Source organism: Trachypithecus francoisi, unplaced genomic scaffold (assembly GCF_009764315.1).
Source record: "Trachypithecus francoisi isolate TF-2019V2 unplaced genomic scaffold, Tfra_2.0 Lachesis_group0, whole genome shotgun sequence".
In the NCBI taxonomy this organism is placed as follows: Eukaryota; Metazoa; Chordata; class Mammalia; order Primates; family Cercopithecidae; genus Trachypithecus; species Trachypithecus francoisi.
In genome coordinates this window covers 137,601,377-137,622,872 of record NW_022681453.1, presented here as the reverse complement: position 1 = coordinate 137,622,872, position 21,496 = coordinate 137,601,377, and the positions used below count along the sequence as shown (strand labels likewise).

The 21,496-nt window shown below is 39.5% G+C and overlaps 1 protein-coding gene and 1 long non-coding RNA gene across 3 annotated transcripts in view; one reads left to right on the top strand and one right to left on the bottom strand.

The window, feature by feature from the left end:
• LOC117083922 overlaps positions 1-21,496 on the top strand; it is a 73,352-nt gene that overhangs the window by 42,722 nt on the left and 9,134 nt on the right. The gene's annotated exons all lie outside the window — the stretch shown is intronic.
• MYRIP (myosin VIIA and Rab interacting protein) overlaps positions 1,279-21,496 on the bottom strand; it is a 427,956-nt gene continuing 407,738 nt past the window's right edge. The window contains exons 13-17 of the mRNA XM_033212116.1: positions 18,096-18,257; positions 11,271-11,375; positions 11,098-11,158; positions 9,614-9,732; positions 1,279-3,457 (exon numbers count right to left, since the gene is read on the bottom strand). Coding sequence (XP_033068007.1) covers positions 3,425-3,457; positions 9,614-9,732; positions 11,098-11,158; positions 11,271-11,375; positions 18,096-18,257 — 480 coding nt within the window. The 3' untranslated portion in view covers positions 1,279-3,424. The remainder of the gene's footprint in view (positions 3,458-9,613; positions 9,733-11,097; positions 11,159-11,270; positions 11,376-18,095; positions 18,258-21,496) is intronic.

Here is a 21,496-nt window from a genome sequence, read left to right as displayed (position 1 = left end):
GAGATTGTGCCACTGCACTCCAGCCTGGGTGACAGAGAGAGACACCATCTCAAACAGAACAAAACAGAAACCAGAAACATTGAGGTGTAGCCCAGCAATTTGTCTTTCAACAAGCTGGAATGTTTGTTGTTTGTTTCAGAGATTCCTTCAACAAGAATCTTTGGAAAGATGATTCTGATGCACACTCATGTTGGGATACTGGCTTTACTGCATCAAGCCAGCAGGCAGAGGCTCTTGGTTTCTGTTAATATTTTCATATACTCGTTTATTTTAGGTTAGTAGAAGGTTCGTATTCCTATTTGGGGATGACAGGGATCAGTGTCTGGCTTGAGTGCTCTGGGCATGTTGCCTCAGAGATGCAACAACCTCCACTGAGCCTGCAAAAGACTGAGAGAGTCACTGCTTCCTGTTCAGCTACACAGTCCCCCTGGAGGTTGACAGGGGCTTCTCCATTTCTGTCCTGGTTTACCGCTAGCTAACTCAGCATTCTCAACCTTACCACTATTGACATTTTGGGTTAATCTTTGTTGTAGGGGGCTGCTATAGTTTGAATGTCTCCCAGAGTTCATGTGTTAGAAACTTAATCCCCAATGCAATAGTATTGAAAGGTGAGAACTTTAAGAGAGTTTAGGTCATGAGGGCTCTGCCTTATGAATGGATTAACATTGTTATCATAGGAGTAGGTTCATTATTGCAAGAGTGTGTTTGTTATAAAAGTGAGTTTGGCCTTCTCTTGCTCTCTCTCATGCATGCTTTCTTACCCTTCTGCCTTCTGCCATGGGATGACACAGAAAGAAGGCCCTTGCCAGATGCAGGCCCTTTGACCTTAGACTTCCCAGTTTCCAGAACTATAGGAAATAAAATTTTTTCTTTATACATCACCCAGTCTGTGTTATTCTGTTATAGCAACACAAAATGGATTAAGACAGGGGCTGTCCTATGCATTATAGGATGTTTAGCAGTATCCCTGTTTTCTGCCCACTAGATGCCAGTGGCAGCACACCCTTAGTTGTTACCATCAAAAATGTCTCCAGACATTGTCAAATATTCTCTAAGGGTCAAAAATCACTCTGTACCTCCCTTTGAGAACGGCTGGTCTTATGTGGGTGACCACTTGAGTGGAGGTGGTCACTGGGAAATTTTGTCGGCGGGGAGAGCAGTGTAACTGGAAGGAAGGTTTTGAATCTTGGCCCCTCCAATTACTAGCCACATGACTTCTTTCCCTGTCCCCTACTCACTCCTAGTCTCCTTTAACCAAAAAATTGCACACACACAATCTTTATTTTCATAAATGACTTTTACTTATCATTTCTCTTGACAGTAATTCTTGGCAATGTGCATATAACATGAAGGGAAGCATAACTTTCAGAAGTCATCAAAGATATTATCCTGTTGTCCTCATTTTCTTAAACCATTAAAATATTTTCATTTATAAAAATTAATCTAAATATAAATATTGACACTAAAGATCAAAATCACTTGATGACAAAATAATTCTTCTGGAACTATAACATATGCTTATGGTTTTTAAATAGTAAATTAAATCTTTGCACTTATTTGGCACAAGGAAACCTTTATAAAAGTTCAAATGCCACACAGCAGGCTGCTTATTCTTCTTTTTTGTTGTTTTTTGTTTGCAAGGCTTACACAGTACACATTTTTGTCAAAGAAAACTGAATATTTTTAACACTGTAACACAACAATAGTTGCTTTTCATGCCTGTTAAAGAAAACATTCTATTTGGAAGTCAAATCTTTTTTTGTTGTGTTTTTAAAATTTGCTTTTGTTTTGCTTTGAATCACACCAACAGAACAAAAAGCCGAAGATTTACTTATTTCAAAGGAGTCATTTCTGTTAGATGACACATAACACAGCATCAGCAAGGAGTATTATTGGAAGATAACGTAGACCCCCATCAGGAGTGGATCATAGCACACAAATCAGCAGAAAATCAGATCTGGAAATGCACATAGCAGCAAAATAATGTAGAGGTTGAAAACAACAGAGTTAGGCTTTTGTGATGCATTCCAATCATAATTAGCATAAAGGTGTGGCTTTGGCAAATTAATCTCTCTGGCCTTCAGTTATTAAATTTGAAACATGGGAAAACTTATTGAATAAGGTTGCCATAAGGATTAAAATGAGAAGAACATTGCCTCCTTCAGAGCAAGCACTTAACACACATTCATCATAACTCTTCTCTTGCCTCCTTTCTTTTACCTTCCTAAGATTCAGACTATATCAGGAACAAACATAAAAGAAGGTTGTTAATGCCCAATTAACTGAGTGAAAGTTCAGTTCCATTTGCTTTTATAAACACTCTAAATAGTCATGCATTTGATATGGGTTCAAAGAAACCACAGACATGGAGTTAGAGTCAACTCTTGTGTCCATTAAATGCACAGTTTGTCCTTGAATTTTTTATACCTATAAATTTTCTAAGGCTATTCCCTAATCATTTTTGTCTTTAAGGACATTTTACTACTTTGCTGAATATTTATTGGGAAGTAAATTTGGAGAACAAAATTTTTCTCATGTGGTCTTTCTCTGTGGTAATTCATTTACCTAAACTTTGTTTAGATGTGATCATTGCTAAACCACATCATGTTGATTCTGGACAGTGCCCTAAAGTTGAGCCAGTGATGGTCTTTCTCAAGCCCCTTTCCCCTTCAGATTTGGGAAACTGTCAGTAAGCCCATGGAAGAACCCTAAATTCTTAATGAGACACTATTTCAGATAGACCTGGGCATGGCATGAGTGAGTGAGAACTTCTCATCCTGTGGCTTGTGATTGCAAAGCAATGGGAATGACTGGTAGTGTGGTAGGCTAAGATTTTAGCAGGAAGGAGGTGGCTGAAGGGAGACCTGCAGCCTTGACGGTTGAGCAATCCCCAAATTAGACTGTCCCTAGTGTTCACTGCATGGACTTGCTTTTCCCTTAGGATTTGCAAGACAAAGATGCTTGTGAGAGATTAATAAGCATTAATGATGTACTAAATAATAATTCCCACCTTCCTCCCTCCACCCCCCTCCAACAGTTTTCCTTCGGAAAAATTGTTGACATGGAATACTAGCTGAATCAAAGGGATAAAAAAAAAAGATCTTAAAGTCAACACACAGTAGCAAAGCAAACAGGGAAAATATGTATCTTAAACATGGAGCTCTGCTGTTGGAAGCCAGTGTCTTGGTTTTCTGTCTTGGATTCCCCTGGGAGCCTAAGGCAGAGAGTGGGCAAGACCGCAATGCTGAAGTCTGAGACGGCTTTCTGGATGAGGTATCAGGACAGCCCTGTGCAATGGTGCACTGTGGCCTCCCCAGGCCTTCTCCTCAGGTGGAAATCCATACAGTACTCGATGGCTGTTGGGTCAAGGCACTGTCGTGTACGGCCGGAGGCAGTGAGTCACTGGCAGTGGAATTCCATGGTATCAGTACATCACAGCTGACTCCAGAGCAGGCTCCTGAGGTGAGACATTGAACACACTCTCATCAGCCACTTGGGAAGACTGAGAATAAGCAATGAAAAATAATGTTTACTGCTTTTTAAAAGCTATTCATGCTTATTGACCAGTTAGATGTTTCACAACATTTAGAAAGTGATGTCATTTTTAAATGCATACTTCTTAATCCACCTGAAATTAATTTTGGTATTTGGAATAAGGTAATTATCGAATGTGCCTTCTTTCCCAATACCATCCCAATGTCCAGTATTGCAAGTACAGTGTTCTTGTTTGTTTAATAATCCATACCTTCTTTACTAGTTTCTAAATCTTTTACAAAGATAATATAACACATTCTCATATGTGGCTGTATCTGTTTCTGGGCTATTTTATTTCATTAATGATCAGTTTCATGTCAGCTTTTAATTTGTTTTAAAATCTGGGAGGAAAATCTCTGTAATTTTGCAAAATGCTTTTGTCTATTCTTTCTGATTTATTATTACATGAACTTTAATTCAAGGAAAATTTCACTGAGTTTTTTAATGAAAATTGGATTAAGCTACGGATTAATTTGGGAAGAAATGACTTTTCTTATTGAACTGTTGATGTGATTTATTAAAATCCACTTATGCCTAGTGTTCCACTATTGGAACGCTAAGCGTGTGGGAGTTATTTGTATCCTACTGCTAAAGGTCATCACCAAGGTCTGATTTTTCACTCATGCGAAAATTCAAAAAACTGCAACCTCCAGCATAAATGGGATTGATATCACAGTATTTAAATATCCTTGCATTCCCACAAGACCTACCTGTTGTTTATTTATTCATTCGTTCTTAGAGATAGGGTCTCACTATGTTGCTCAGGCTGGCTTGCAGTGGTGCGATCGTAGCTCACCGCAACCTCAAACTCCTGGGCTCAGAGGATCCCCCGCTTAGCCTCTCTAGTAGCTGGGACTACAGGCACATGCCACCATGACTGGCTAACTTTTTATTTTTTGTAAAGAAAGGTCTCACTATGTTGCCCAGGCTGGTCTTGAACTCCTGGCCTCAAGTGATCCTCCCACCTTGGTCTCCCAAAGTGCTGGAATTATAGGTGTGAGCCACCTCGCTTGGCCTACTGTAATTTATTACTGAATGCACTGCTCTTTAATTGGCTAATATTTTATTTCGTATTCTTCATCTCTGAAGAAGTACAACTGGTGTAATAATTTTCGTGTGTCTGTGCGTGCCTGTGTGTGATGGGCACAGAACATGTATACATGCTTACCAGACATGGATCAGGCTTTCATGATTGGGGTTCTGATAGCTTCACAACATGAATCTTTTAGTTTTCAATATTTTGATGACTTGGAATATTTTATATGGTATGGGAATTAATTGTTGCTTAAAAAAAAATTAGCAAAATCATTTGGCCACAGAATCCTTTTGAAAGGTTTAATAGATTTTAAGTTTCTTTTTATTTCTTAAGTTAGTTTTTGCTATTTTTCTGATTTGATTCTGATTTGACTAGTAGATTCTAAATTTATGAGAATACTTTTACACCACATTGTATATATAAAAAAATTGACATCCTTTTATATAATCTTTTGTTTTCAGTTTTTTTCTTTATGTGACTTACAAAACATTTCTATTTTTTTCAAATCAACTCCTAGATGTAGATGTAGAGAGATCATTTCTATAATTTCTGGTCTTAATTAAATGTTTTTATGTTTATTTTTGATGTCTGGAATTCAATGTCTAGTTGTATTGCTTCTTCTTTAACAAGGAACAAAATAATACTATAAATTTGACACAGTGTAGTTTTATATGTATTCTATTTGCTTTGGTATATATAATGTTTTCATTTTGTAAGCGCCCTGTGGATTTTTCTAATTCAGTAGTTATTTTGAAGTGTGTGTGTATGTGTGTGTGAGTGTGCATGTGTATGTGTATGGACAGTTGTGTATGTGAGTACAAGTGCTTTTTAACTTCAAAGTAGGGTTTCTGTTTTTTAACTTACATTCTGATTTTCTACATTGGCCCTGTCCAACATGGTAGCCACTAGCCACATGTGGCTATTTACATTCAGATTAACTAAAATTAACTAAAATTTAAAAATCAGTTCCCTCAATGCAGTAGCCACATTTCAAGTATTCAATAGCCACATGTGGCTCATGGCCACTGTACTGGTCACTGCAGATATAGACCATTACCCTCATTACACGAAGTTCTATTAGACAGCACTGCCCTAGATTATGTTTGGCATTGTGATCATAGAGGGTTTACTTTTTGGAATTTATTGAGGTATTCTTTGTGATTTTGTATAAAGTCAATTTTTATAAATGGTCCACTGATGCCTGGAAAGACAGTGAATGATCTGTAAAATATAAAGTTAGATAAATATCTTATTTAAAGCTTAACAGCTACACTATTCAATTCTCTAATTTGTATTTATTTATGGGGTACTTGGGCTGCCAAAGGCTGATAAGGGAGTTTTAAAGTCACCAACCATTGCACCATAAATTGTGTTGCTTTATTATCTGCCAAATCAAGAAAGGCTCACGACTTAACTACTTTATTTTATCAACATTTAAACATCTTTCCTCCTTGTTTTCTCTCAGTGCTTTTTATCTGGAATTCTCCTTTCTTTGAAAGTAATTATTTCTGCCCCATTTTGCTTTTATTTGTTTAGTAAATATTGTCTATTCTTTCATTTTTAACCTCTCTGTGTTACTTTAAGGTAATTTATTTTTATTTTATTAAAAAAAGTATTGAGGTGAAAGCCACATGACATAAAATAAACCATTCTAAAGTGAGCAATTTGGTGGCATTTAGTATGCTCACGAGGTTGTACATCTACCACCTTTATCTAGTTTCAATAAATTTCTGTCACTCTAAAGTGAAACCCCTTACTCATTAAGGAGTTTCTTCCTATTGCCCCTTCTCACAACCTCCGGCAGCCACCAATCTCATGTCCTGCCTCTATGAAAGACAATTTATTTTTAATTTTCTTATTTATAACCAATTCCTTCCATGACCCTAGTGGCCTGCCCTTTTAGTGTGATAATACGTCTTTTTCCCCTCTACGAAATAATGGTCAGAAGCAAGGGAATTAGACTTTAAAAGGTCAGGGTTAATGGCTGACCAATGAAGAGAAGGCAGTGGGTAGAGCTACTGCCATAGAATGCCTGAGAGTAACTTGTATTTCAAAAGGATGTGTCCACCATTATGCCATTATGTGGTGCTTCTGTGCTCATGAGACAGGGACAATGACAGGGAGGAAGAGGAAGGGGGGAATGGGTGAAGGATAAAAGATAACAGAATAAATTTGTCCTTGCCTTAGTCTTGTCATCTCAGACATGATCTGCCCTCCGCGTAATTGGTATCACTGAGACAGCTTAGTTAGTTGATCATTTTCTACGTAAGCAGCATCAAACATTTGCCAAAACTTTGAAATGTATGTTGGTTTTGTGAAAGAAAATTAAATCTGGGGGGTCCCCAAATCACTAAGCTAAAAGGAAAAGTCAAGCTGAGAACTGGGTCATGCAAACCTGTCTCTCGTTTCGTTTCCTAAATAAGATGGCTACAAGATGAAAAGCTACACGCCTCCCCCATATTTTGCCCACATGGAAATTCCTAGTTAGCTCCCAGATCTTTACTCTAAGGTGTTTCTGTTAAAATTTCACCATGGCAATGCAAATTGATAGCTTATCTTTACAGGTGCAGTCACCCCCCCCGGCCCACCAGACACAAATGCATATCTGATTGTTCCCCTGCCCCATTTTTCTATATTATCTGCTGTAAAAATGCAGATTCCCTGCATTTTTCCTCTGCCCCATTTGTCTATGTCATCTGATGTAAAAAAAATGCAGATTCACTGAGCTGGACAAAGGCATGAATGATTATTTTTCCCTACCCCCCTCTTACATGAAAATTGTGTACTTCTCAATAGCCTGCACTTTCCTTTTTAAATTTAGAGCCCTCAAAATCATCTTCTGAGAAAGGCATAGACCTGTCTCCTGCGTGCACATCCTTAACTTTGGCAAATAAACCTCGTAAAATGATAGGGACTTGTCTCGTTATTTTTCTCGATTGACAGTTTTTAAGCAAAAGATCCAGCACACCTTTCTGTATAATTTCTAGTGTTCATGCAGATTATTTACTGTCTCTTCCTTTGTTACATTTAGGAGTAGCTGCTGACTTTTTTCAGGAACACAGCATTAATGGCTAATGAGAAATTTAAGGAAGAGTGATTATGAACTGAAAACAGAATAAAAACTGTTACATCTCAACCAGACCTTAATATTCCATTTATATATTTTTATTTCTCTTATATCAAAGCTGCTTCCTACAAGGAGCTAGAGATGCAGTTGAGAGGATATACCCACATATTAAAGAGGTATATAGCAGGCAGGATGTTACTTAGTTTTAGAACCTCGTCCCTACTGCTAAACGAACCCTTAATAGCGGCTACACCATTAGGATGTCCTGATCCAACATCGAGGTTGTAAACTCTATTGTCAATTTGAATTCTAGAACTAGGGAACTTATTCTGTTGATCAAATTATTGGGTCAATGTGTATTAACTCACTTAGACTAGTGCGGTCTTAGTTTAGGTTGTTTGGAGGTTGAATTATGCTCCAAGGTCACTCCAACCAAAAATTTTAATCCACAGATAGTAGGCTAGGGCCTGCAGGCTTGTTTGAGTTTTTATTTGCATGAATGAATTAAAGCTCCATAGGGTTTTCTCATCTTATTTGTTTATATCCGCCTCTTCATGAATAGGTCAAATTCACTGATTGAAAGTAAGAGACAGCTGAACCTTCGTATGGCCATTCATACAAATCCCTATTTAGGGAACAAGTGGTTATGCTACCTTTGCATGGTCAGGATACCGTGGCTGTTGAACATATGTGAGTGGGCAGGCAGTGCCTCTAATACTGGTAATACTAGAGGTGATGTTTTTGGTAAACAAGTGGGGTAAGATTTGCCGAGTTCCTTTTATTTTTGTAATCGCTCCTTAGAGCATACCTGTGTTGGGTTAACAGTGTCAATAATAGGGTGCTTATTATATCAGTTACTAATATTAGGCTGTTAACTGTCAGTGGGTTATTCTGGTCTGATGTAAGCTTATGCAATGGAGAATGTCTTCATGTTACTTATATTAACATTATTGCTTCTATTAAGTAATAGATTAGTCCAGTGTGGTGTTAGGAGTTCAGTAGAGTGATTACAATTAAGATTTAGATGTTGAGCTTCAACGCTTTCTTAATTGGTGGCTGCTTTTGGGCCAACTATGGTGGTAACAGTTTTTACTCTCTGTAGGAAGGTTGTTTCCTAGGGTCTAAAGAGCTGTCCATCTTTAGACTAACAGTTAAACTTACAGGGAGATGAAGTAATTCTGTGGGTAAGTTTAAAGCCGAACTAAGATTCTATCTTGGACAACCAGCTATCAAAAGGCTCGGTAGGCTTGTCACCGCTACTCATGAATCTTCCCACTATTTTGCCACATAGGTGAGTGGGGTTTTTCAGCTGTTCTTGGGTAGCTCGTCTGGTTTCGGGGGACTTGGCTAAAGTTCTCTGTGTATAGTTATTTCTAGTTAATACATTATGCGGAAGGTATAAGGGCTTGTCTTTGCTTTTTAGTGCTTGATACAGTTCTTTTATCTTTCCCTTACGGTACTTTGTCTATTGTGCCAGGATAGACATTTCTATCGCGTATACTTTTGTCTAAGGTAAATGGTTTGATTAAGATAGTTTGATAATATTTTTAGCAGGGTTTGGGGCTAGAGTTGGCTCAAAGTGATCAGGTCATGATGAAATCTTCTGAGTATAAGCTGGATGTTTTGGGTTAAGCTACATTTTGGTGTGTCCAAGTGCAATTTCCAGTACACTTACCATGTTACGACTTATTTCCTCTATACGTGCATAGAAAGTTATTAGTAATAGTGATTTCTAGAGTAACATTTGAGGAGGGTGATCGGCGGTGTGTGTGTGCTTCGTGGCCTTATTCAACCAAGCACTCTCCTCTTGGTTTACCGCTAAATCCACCCCCCAGTCAAATCCAACAGACCATAAGACCATGGAGGAAGGATACTTTTGGGGGGCTCTGATGCGGGAGCTACAGAAGGAAAGGCTGCAGAATGGAGGTACCGTCAACAGTGAAAGCAATGAACATTAAGACAGAGATGACATTTACCATCAAATCCTTGGTGGTGCCTTTCCTTTCCTTAGTCCTGTTTGTTGAGGAGCCTTGGAGAATGAAGTTGCGGTTAAATGTTTTAATGGTCGTCACTGAAGATGTCTCAATTTTTTCAGCTAAAAGGAAATAAATGGGAAAAAATGTTACCCAGAAGATGGACTGATTGTTAAGGAAAAAACAAGGTGGCCAGATTACTCAGACTTTTGTTCTAGACTTGGAATCTCATTCCTGTACTGTGTTTGACTATGGAATCTTTTTGTTTTGTGTTTATTTTTATGATGGACAAAAAAGTTAGGGCATCATAGATAACTTTCTGGGAAATGATAGCTCAGAGATAACCCAGTACAGTTCATAAATACTTATGTGCAGTCCTGAAATAGAAAAGGTTCTAAAACTTGCAAATTTTTACAACTTTGGAGCCAAAAGAATCTGATTATAAAACCTGACCTGAACTGACATGAGGCCATTTAATGTCCTTCTCCATCTCATGGAGTGCAAATGTTCTTGTGCTCTGCTGTAAGGATATTAATGTGTTTGATTTTCAGATGCTGCCTAGATGCCACAGGGGGTGTTAAGAAATATACAGCACATGTACTGTATTACCTTTCTAATGCTCAAGAAATTATGAAGCACATGTGGACCCAAGGGTTTCAAATAAAGGACTGTGAATCTGTGATAAATTTTAACTGCATACAGTTTTGTAGATTATAAACATTCAATAAATGTTTGTTAAATGATCAATAGCAGAACCAAGGCTCAAATGTACATCTTTGGCTCTCTACTCCTCTAATTTGTAAATCTGAATTTCTAGTTTGGCATCACCCTTTTGTGGCTTCTGAACCCAGGGCATTTTTTGAAAATGTCCATTACATAAAGGCAACATGACTGGCATTGCCAGAATCCTTTCTAGGTTGGACACTGTGGCAGATACTTTTGGTGTTCTGTTCACTTCTGACAGTCACCATTCTAGCACATTCCAATAGACACTACAGCAAGTATCACCACTCTGTCTTGGCTCATGCATGGGGCAGGTCAGAAGTACCAGGGAGTTAATGCCCCCAGAAGTAACTCTCAGCCAGAGATGGATGGGAGTTTTAGGACAAATATCCCATCTCCCTGCCTTTTGGGCAGAAAACTCTGAGATGCAGCCAGCATTGTCTCCCAGAGGTCACCAGGAGGACTTAGCCTTATTTGCCTAAAGAAATAGCTCCTAATTCAAGTACCCTGTATTGATTGACTTAATTTCTTTCTCTGAATCGTTTCTCTTCTTCTCTAGCAGTGCACCTTCCAAACAAGCTACTTCCACTCCTATCCTTGTCCCAGTGTTCGCTTCTGGGGGGACCCAAATCAAGATAGACAAGAGCAATTCTGTGTGAGAATGCTCCATTAGATCTAATTCTCAAACTCAGGTCTTTGTGTTATCCAAAGTAAATGATTCAGGCTTAATTTTTTGGTAGCTTTGTGGTTTTAATTGAGCATACCTTTCACCGGTGGAGCAGGCAGTTTCCTCCTTTGCTGCCTTGATGTATCTATGGTTTGTACCTACAAACAGAATACAATGAGCAATATACCTTTGCAGAGCCAAATATATTTTATCTTCTAAATTTTCCAAGCCATGTAACATTCCAACAGAGGGAGAAAGGGACAAACACACCTGGGTCCTTTGCTTCTGATCCCGTCTTCTTGTGAGGCGCACACATGGTGCTATGTTTAATCCTGCAATGGTCAAGGCTGAAATCCGGCTCTCGATATCAGAAATCTTAAAGCAACAGAAAAACACGATTAGCAGGGAGAAAATACAGAAGGGGAAAATATTTCTCAAAAGTGTTAAGAATTTATAAAGACAAAATCTGCTTTGATGTATGCTCATTCATTCATTCAACTTCTAGCAAACACTTCTCTATCTAGTGTGTAGCAAGAAAATAAAACACAGGCTTTTCTGTATAAATTTAAATTTCTAGTTTATTAGCTCTAGAGCATGTCAACAACCCTGTCAGAGTATGCCTAGGGATAAATGAAAGCCTGGGGGCATGATGGGGACCCTGGCCCAGGGCCACCTGGCTCAGCATGGGGGTAAGGAGTGGTCAGAAAGTCATAGGATTTATGTGTCCTGTCATAGTCATTTGTATGTCCTGCGTTCTTCTTCCATAACTTCGTGAATCCAAAACCACAGCACCAGGTTTTAGAAGGGACGCCTGGCAGCCCCCAGTTCAAGTCCATCTCCTCCATTAAGAAGCCAACCAGCCTTGAGAAACTCATCCCCTCTCTGGGCATCATTTTCCTAATTTGCAACATGGGAAGGTCAAGAGAGAGCTCAGATTTTCTTCCAGCAGAGTCTAAATGCAGAAATGGAAAGTAAGAACCCACTTAGTGCCCAGAGAGAACCCTGCTCCTCCCCTGTCTCCAGAAATGAAGATACTGTCCCTGCTCTTAGAAAAGGGCATTATGATGTGCCAGGAACCATGCTTAGTGTTTTAAATACATGAACTCATTCATGTCTCAAAATAATTCTGTGAAATAAGTACCATTATCTTGGTTTCACAGATAAGGAAACGGTAGCTCAAAGGGATAAGTGATATACCCGTCATCTCACAGCCAATCTGGGCAGTGCATGGAATTCATGTCAGTGGCCATGCTATTATCACATTGCCACAGTCTCAGAGGATGTGCCAACACCTGGCATGGGGGACACTGGAAAAGGCAGGGAAAGGCTAGCAGAGTCAAGGGAAGAGGTCAAGATTCTGCTGAGATGGTACATTCTGAGTGTTGTTAGGAAATCAAACAATAAGCAGATGGTAGACCCCAGCCAATGTGTGTGTGTGCTCCACACATGAGGTCTTCATTGCCTCCCAGCCCTCCGCAATTCAGAGCTACTCAAGACAAATGTGAATTCTGCTGTCATTTACCGAGGGCTTCTTTGAACAAAGTCTACTGTGATAGGAGCTATAGGAGGTACACAGAAAGACTGAAGGTCAGCAAATTTGGGAGATGTGTCCCCTACCTCTGAGGGGTGGTAGTCATGATCAGAAAAGGAGGAGGAGGTAGGTGAAGGCCAAGTCTGTGGCATCTGGTAAGAGAACACAAGCTACCCAGTAGCCAGCCCCAGAAGGTGCCACTTGAGTCCTGCCCTTCCTGGTCCCCAGATGCCTTTCTGTTCTTAATCTTCAAATTTCACATTAAGAATTGCATTCTTTTGGTTTGTGAACCAATAAATTGCAGAAGCCTCTGAGAAAAGTTGCAGGCTAAGCTTTTACCAGTCATAAGCAACTGGTGTGGATTAGATGCTCACATTCTTCCCCGGAAGCAGTTTTGATGGAGGGCCTTGCTCAGAGGGCCCTGAGAAAGACAAGGTCAATGGGAAAGCAAGCTACTGACCTCTTCATTTGTGGACTGTCAGATTCTGGAATAAGATAGGGTTATTTTTTCAAGTTTTTGTCCATAGGACAAAGGACAAAGAAAGAGGAGGGTACTGAGGGCTGATTTTGCCTGTATCTTATCTCTCTATATAATTATGTCCCACTTCTAGAACTGCATGTCCAAAGAGCTATACATTTGCTAGAAGGGGATGACCAGTTCAGCTCTGAGTTTCCTGGAAGCCAAAGCCAAGAGCTCCATGTCCACAAGATCAAAGACCAAGTACTTAGAAGAACAGCTTTTCTTGATACTAAGAGTTAAGTGTTCTCCAGGAATCCTCATAGAGACAACCTTGCATGATGCAGTGGACAGCTCCCTTAGCATGCTCTGCAAGGGTCATTCTGCAGTCTCTTTCAGCACTGGACAACAGCACTCTGTCTCAAAGGTAGACTCTAAGTTGATAGTATCCTTAGAAACTGTCCTAATATTACCAAGAACACAATTTAGCATATGTACCCTCCTCAGTGGTGACCCTCCTACCATCCTGCAAGAAATTCTCTGTGAGACTAGACTTTGGATAGAACAGATAACAGGAAGTTGGAGGCTTCATTCTCTGGCACCAGTTAGCCTGGTGGGGAGGATTTCTGCATACCTGGAGGTGCAGTTGAGATAATCCACAAAGCTGAAGGCAGGGTCAACAACGTCTCATGCAAGTTAAGGACACCTAGACAAGTGCATGTAGCCTGAGGGCAGGACCAACACATTTCCCAGGAAACCACACAGCACAGACTGGATAAGAATGTGGGCTGTTTGCATAAAAACCCTAGAAGAAAATCTAGGCAATACCATTCAGGACATAGGCCTGGGCAAGGACTTCATGTCTAAAACACCAAAAGCAATGGCAACAAAAGCCAAAATTGACAAATGGGATCTGATTAAAGTAAAGAGCTTCTGCACAGCAAAAGAAACTACCATCAGAGTGAACAGGCAACCTACAGAATGGGAGAAAATTTTTGCAGTCTACTCATCTGACAAAGGGCTAATATCCAGAATCTACAAATAACTCAAACAAACTTACAAGAAAAAAAAAACCCCATCAAGAAGTAGGCGAAGGATATGAACAGACACTTCTCAGAAGAAGACATTTATGTAGCCAACAGACACATGAAAAAATGCTCATCATCACTGGCCATCAGAGAAATGCAAATCAAAACCACAAGAGATACATCTCACACCAGTTAGAATGGCAGTCATTAAAAAGTCAGGAAACAACAGGTGCTGGAGAGGATGTGGAGAAATAGGAACACTTTTATACTGTTGGTGGGACTGTAAACTAGTTCAACCATTGTGGAAGGCAGTGTGGCGACTCCTCAAGGATCTAGAACTAGAAATACCATTTGACTCAGCCATCCCATTACTGGGTATATACCCAAAGGATTATAAATCATGCTGCTATAAAGACACATGCATACGTATGTTTATTGCAGCACTATTCACAATAGCAATGCCTTGGAACCAACCCAACTGCCCATCAACGATAGACTGGATTAAGAAAATGTGGCACATATACACCATGGAATACTGTGCAGCCATAAAAAAGGATGAGTTCATGTCCTTTGTAGGCACATGGATGAAGCTGGAAACCATCATTCTCAGCAAACTATCGCAAGGACAAAAAACCAAACACCGCATGTTCTCACTCATAGGTGGGAATTGAACAATGAGAACACTTGGACACAGTAAAGGTAACATCATACACTGGGGCCTATTGAGGGTAGGGAGCTGAGGGAGGGATAGCATTAGGAGATACACCTAATGTAAATGACGAGTTAATGGGGGCAACGCACCAACATGGCACATGTATATATATGTAACAAATCTGCATGTTGTGCACATGTACCCTAGAACTTAAAGTAAAATAAAAAAAAAAAAAAAAAAGAATGTGGGCTGTTTGGTGCAGTGGATCACACCTGTAATCCCAGCACTTTGGGAGGCCAAGGCTGGTGGATCACTTGAGGTCAGGGGTTTGAGACCAGCCTGACCCATATGGTGAAACCCTGTCTCTATTAAAAATACAAAAATTAGCCGGACGTGGTGGTGCATGCCTGTAGTCCCAGCTACTCGGGAGGCTGAGGCAGGAGAATCACTTGAACCCAGGAGGCGGAAGTTGCAGTGAGCCGAGATCATGCCATTGCACTCCAGCCTGGGTGACAGAGTGAGATTCCGTCTCAAAAGAAGAAAAATAGAGTGTGGGCTATGAGGTCACGAAATTTGAGTTAAAATCCAGACCTTGGATAAGTTTCCTTAGATATAAAAGGAGAATAGTAACAGTAGCTACCTTATGGGGTTGCTGAAAAAATAAATACAATAATGTAGTAAAGCATTAAGGACAAATACCTGGTACAAAATAACACTCACAGAATATTGGGAATTATTGATAATATTATTGTAATATTTAAAAAATGAAAAATTAATAGGCATACATTTAAACACATGGAAAATAGACATTTGGAACTCCAGAGTTTTCTGCCATAACAGTCTAGAAAAATGTGGAACGGGGAATAACTATCCAATAAAGGGGGAATAATTATCCAATAAAATCCTCCCAAACACCCATAAATATTACTTCCTGTAAAAATCATTCAAGAAGTATTTGCTACACAATGTAACAGAAAACAAGAGATTTGATTCTAGTTTATATAACTTTGACAATAAATTGATTAAGTCTTGGGTGAAATTTATGGAAAATAATTTTTTTTTGGAGAATTGCTGTTCAGCCATTCTTAGTGGTAATCGTCAACAGGGCCATCTGTCTGATGAGCTCATTTCTAGTTCACAGCATTGAACCATCCACAGAATGGAGAATTGTGCCTTTTCATTCTCTAGAGTGGCTGATGATGTCAGGAGTTGTAATTTTGACTCAATAAAGTATTTCCTTTTAAAATAATTATCACCTGAGATTGTCATCTTCTCTGTGAAATGAAAGTAAAATCTCAGGGCCCCCAATTCACTATGCCAAAAGGGAGAAGTTTGGAAGCTGAGTCACAACCCCTCCTCCCTGCCCCCCAAAACTGGCTTTCCTTTTGTTCCTAAACTGATAGCTACAGATAGAAGGCCACATGTCTTTACAGCTTCCGTCACCCTGACAACGGAAATTAACAGCTTATCTTCGTGGGTACAGGACAAGAGGAGACTAGAAATTGTCCCCTCACTCACCTGAAAATGAATGCATATTTGACTGCTTCCTCTACTCTCTGTTTACTTTTACTCTATCTTATGTAAAGCACAGATTTACTGAGTGCAAGATGAATACATAATTGACCAAAGTCCCTTTGCCCCTCCTTTTCTTTTTTTTTTTTTTTTATTATACTTTAAGTTCTAGGGTACATGTGCATAACGTGCAGGTTTGTTACATATGTATATTTGTGCCATGTTGGTGTGCTGCACCCATCAACTCATCAGCACCCATCAATTAATCATTTATATCATGTATAACTCCCCAATGCAATCCCTCCCTCCTCCCCCCTCCCCATGATAGGCCCCAGTGTGTGATGTTCCCCTTCCCGAGTCCAAGTGATCTCATTGTTCAGTTCCCACCTATGAGTGAGAACATGCGGTGTTTGGTTTTCTGTTCTTGTGATAGTTTGCTAAGAATGATGGTTTCATGTGCAATGGGCAGATTCACAAGAATGTCACCAAACCCTCCCTCCTTCCCTCCATCCCTTTCCACTCCTGCCCACTTTTCTCCTTTAAATATTGAAACCCTCAAACTCCTGTTTGGAAAAAGTATGAGCCACAGATCCTTCTGTGGTTTCTGTCTCTTATTTTTTTCTGGGTACATCCTCAATCTTGGCCAAAAAAAAAAAAAAAAACACCCTCTAAAATGACCAAGACTCACTTCAGTCAGTTTCTTTGATTTATGTCTCTATCCAAATATGGTTTCTATTGACCACAGTTCTCCCAATGATTCAGTTTTAAGATGCAGAATCTGTCTCAGTGGCTCACGTCTGTAATCCCAGCACTTTGGGAGGCCAAGGCAGGTGGATTGTCTGAGGTCAGGAGTTCGAGACCACTCTGGTTAATATGGTCAAACCCCATTGCTACTAAAAATACAAAAAAAAAAAATTAGCTGGGCATGGTGGCATGTCCAGTTACTTGGGAGGCTGAGGCGGGGAATTGCTTGAACCAGGGAGGTGCACGTTGCAATGAGCCGAGATCGCGCCATTGCACTGCAGTCCAGCCTGGGTGACAGAGCAAGACTCTGTCTCAAAAAAAAAAAAAAAAAAAAAGAAATATCAGCAAACCAGGGGTCTATACTGAACTTAGGCTGCAGAGACCAGTGTCTCTCAAACTTGAGTAACACATGGAGCCCTTTTAAAGAAAAAAAAATGTCATGGGTCCCGAGAATATATCTGCAGACCCCAGTTTGAAAATCAGTGGCTTAATCCATGGTCAGTTTTAATTTACAGAGTCAAAGGCTATGGGAATGTCTATGAAAACTTCAAACAGCCATATTCACAAAGTTATAGAGACTATGTCAGTCAGTTCTTAAATAGCCGTATCTAAATCCTGCCTCCTCTTCATGAAAAATACTGTCCTGAGAAATGTATGCTTCCAATTTGCTTCATTTATTCACCCCATTTTTATTGTGCGCTATATCTGTGCCAGGTATTGTGCTAGGCACTGGAGTTACATGTTAAGCCACACAGTTATAGTTCTATTCTCATGGAGCTTTCAGTCTATAATGGGGAATATTACTTAATATTATTGCTTAATAAGTAATCAACAGTGTGATAAGGGTCAGAAAAGGATGGTCTTGGAGTGGAATGGAAACCTGTATAGTAGAGAGACCTATGTACGGGTCAGGAAATTTCTCAAAGAGGAAACTGCTATAAGGTTTAAAGGGCAGTCCAATATATTATCAAGGCTTTAATTTGGGGGAGAAGAGGACTACACTTTTAAAGGGAGAATTTGGTAGAATTCATCTGGAGGGACCATATCCATGCAAACATGCTGGAGATGATGGGAGCTGATCGATACAATGGCTTTAAAGTGATTCTTGTAGAACATGGGGCTTCCTCTTTCACCCTGTAGGACCCATCTGGGCAGAGAGGAGAGTTCTCACCTGGAGTTCAGCATGGTGGACTTGGGCTGCAGCCGTGGCCACCTGGTCCTCCAGATCCGCCAGATGGGTCTCATCAGTGCCGCTGTGGATGCAGCGGGCGGCATCTTCCAGCTCAGTCAGCTGGCTCTCCAGTCCATACACAGTGCCTGCTGCCAGGTATACCTGTAGAGAGAGTGCTGCATTTGAGTTCAGGTCTGCAGACCTGGGACTGGTTGGGGTCCCTTGAGGGGACCCCAGCAATTCAGGGGAGTGAGAGAGAGAACTGGGCTTAACATGGCAGGGGGAATGTTATTTTTATAACATTTATGAACATTCTTCACACTTAAATGTGTGAGGTCTTGATACCCCTCACTGTCAACCACACCTTCCCTCTCCCACAAACTTCCCTGTACGAAAAAGCATTTTAAAGTTGCTTTTGTTCAAATAGTGCAAAATACATGACATCAGCTATGCAAATTGTATATTGGTCCAGTGACTATAAAAATGACTATAAAGAAGAAACAAAGAGGAAAACTCATGATGGAGTTTTGCCAACACAACTTTTGTTTAGCATTTAGTATCTAAGAAAGAATTCAGAAAACATGAAAGAAGGGAAATAATTTAAAATAATTACAAATTTTGAGTGAATTCTCTCTGATTAATTAGCTTCTGCGTGCTTCAGTGAGGTTAAGGGAATTAAATAAACCTGAAGTTTGTAGTTGAAAAATATTTCTTAGAAAATAGTGTGATGTTAAGAGAAGCATGTTGAATCTATTTATCTGTCAATTAGGACAATTTTTGAGAGCTATTAAAAATAAGAGAGCAAGTCTGATAAAGAAATTTAAGAAAAAGAAACATTTTTTACTTACAAGTTTATAAGGTTATTCCCATAAAAGTGAGCAAGGTAAAATCCTTGAAATAACTCAGACTCAATGGTGTGGGCCAGGGTGAATGAAACACGTATCCCCTCTCCCTAATCAATAATGTGATGAAGCAACCAACAACACAAGAAATGAGATGTATCTAAAGAAAGTCATTACTTAAAGAGAGGTTCTTGACGTTTAATCAACATATATAAAATCCTAAACCTGTAATCACAGCAATTTAGAGTTGATTTGAATGAAACACATGGCCAAGACTTTAACAGTTTCCTTAACTTGGGTTAAAAATATAGCAGAGTTGAAGACAAGTCAAGAGTTCAGGTACACAAGTTATGCACGTTTCTTTTTCTTTCTTTCTTTCCTTCTTTCTTTCTTTCTTTCCTTCTTTCTTTCTTTCTTTCTTTCTTTCTTTTTTTTTTTTTACACTTTATGACGCTGTGTTGGTAAGAGAAAGAAGCCTGAGATGTTCCCACTCTGTCAATTCCTTGGCATGATTCACTCATCTGTTTTAAAACTGGCAATTTTACAAAACATTTCAAGGTGGAGCAAAGGCAGGTACAGGTTTGATGAAAGCAAATTTGTGCACCATCCAGGCATAATTACCTGGGCTGTGGGAGCTTTCAGCACTGATTGGCACAGACGATGTCACATCAGATGATTCAGCAATCATACAGGGGCCATGAGTCAAATGTCTGATGGGAACTGCCACACTTCAGTTTATCTTTTGTTCTATATTTCTTTATCATATGTTGAATATGTAATTCTGTTTCATACAGAGAAATTCTGTTTCTAAGAGATCTTCACAATGTAATCATAGCCGTTTATTTTTGTTTTTAAACAAATGGTTCTTTGTCAAATGAAAGAAATGATAAATATTTCAAAGGTATTTGTGTTTTTTTTTTTTTTTTTTTTTTTTTTTTTTTTTTTTTTGAGGCGGAGTCTCGCTCTGTCGCCCGGACTGGAGTGCAGTGGCCAGATCTCAGCTCACTGCAAGCTCCGCCTCCTGGGTTTCCGCCATTCTCCTGCCTCAGCCTCCCAAGTAGCTGGGACTACAGGCGCCCGCCACCTCGCCCGGCTAGTTTTTGTATTTTTAGTAGAGACGGGGTTTCACCGTATTAGCCAGGATGGTCTCGATCTCCTGACCTCGTGATCCGCCCGTCTCGGCCTCCCAAAGTGCTGGGATTACAGGCTTGAGCCACCGCGCCTGGCCTTCAAAGGTATTTGAGTGAATAAATTATTCAAATAATGTATCACAAAATTTCTGAAGTTGAAAAACTTCCCTTTAGAGGGTAAAAATATAATTGGGGGTGGGGAAAAGGGGGACAACGAGAGAGAGAGAGAGAGAGAGAGAGAAAGAGATGTTTGAAGTTTATTATACCTTTTTATACTTTCTCCTATCTACACCAAAAAAAAGTAAATTTATTTTAATAAGAATTTAAAATATAAATCTACAGTTTTACATGTTGAAACAACATTTGGAGTTATTTAAGTGAAATAATTTAAGCATGGCAATGGTTAAACAGAACTTGACGTAACTAAGGTCTTGGAACCTTGATTTTAGCAGAAACATGCAAAACTCAATGTCATCACACTCTGGGATGTGCATCAACCTGATTGCTGTTTACATCTTCAACATGTTCATTCGCTAATGTTCCTTGTTTTTGTTTTTGTTTTTTTTCTGCCAAGACAAAGCAAGATGAAAAAGCTCCAAGCCCTCAGCAAGGCCAGAATGTTCATCTTTTACTCTGTGTTCGCTAAAAGCCTACTTTCCTGGCACCAGGAGGAAGAATAGATTTAGTGGTTTGGCACTGATACTGGCTGAATAGGAATTTACAGCCAAAATGATGGTGCCTAAAGGACTGGAGGAGAATAATGATGATGATGGTGGGGATGATGATGATGTGATGACAGCATTAATTTATCGAGCCAGTGGCTGAGCCAAGGGTTTTATGTGACTTGTATATGCTCATAGCAACCCTTGAGGTAGATACTATTGTAATCATTGTGTTCAAGATGAGAATTTTTATGCTCTAGGAAGGTTTAGTGATTTTCTGAGGTCACTCAGCTGGGGACTGGTGGACCCTAGAAGTGATCTCAGAAGGGCTGAAGCTAGTTCCCTTGCCTTTATCCTCCTTGCCCTATGATGCTGTGATAATCTCAGTTGGAATGTTATAACATTTTGCATTTCACATTTTAACATAAAGGTACTAGAGTTACTATAGTTACAGATGGATATGATATTGGCTCTGTTGCTGGCTTGAAATAACAAAAGGTAACATTCTATATGATGAAAATGTTATTCTAGCTTTATAAAACATAACCCATTTGAAAAATGTTCACTTGGACTTGCTTGGTAAGTTAAGGTCCACTTTTGGTGAGAACTATGGTTACCATGTCTGAGTAACCTATGACCCCTTCAAACTCTAGTCATTGATGCCTATGATTGCATTCAGTGGCTCTCGGTTCAACAAGGCTTTCTCAAAGTGGTTCAAGGCATAAGAATAGGTGTTTCCTTAATCACTTATTTGTGATTAAATTCTC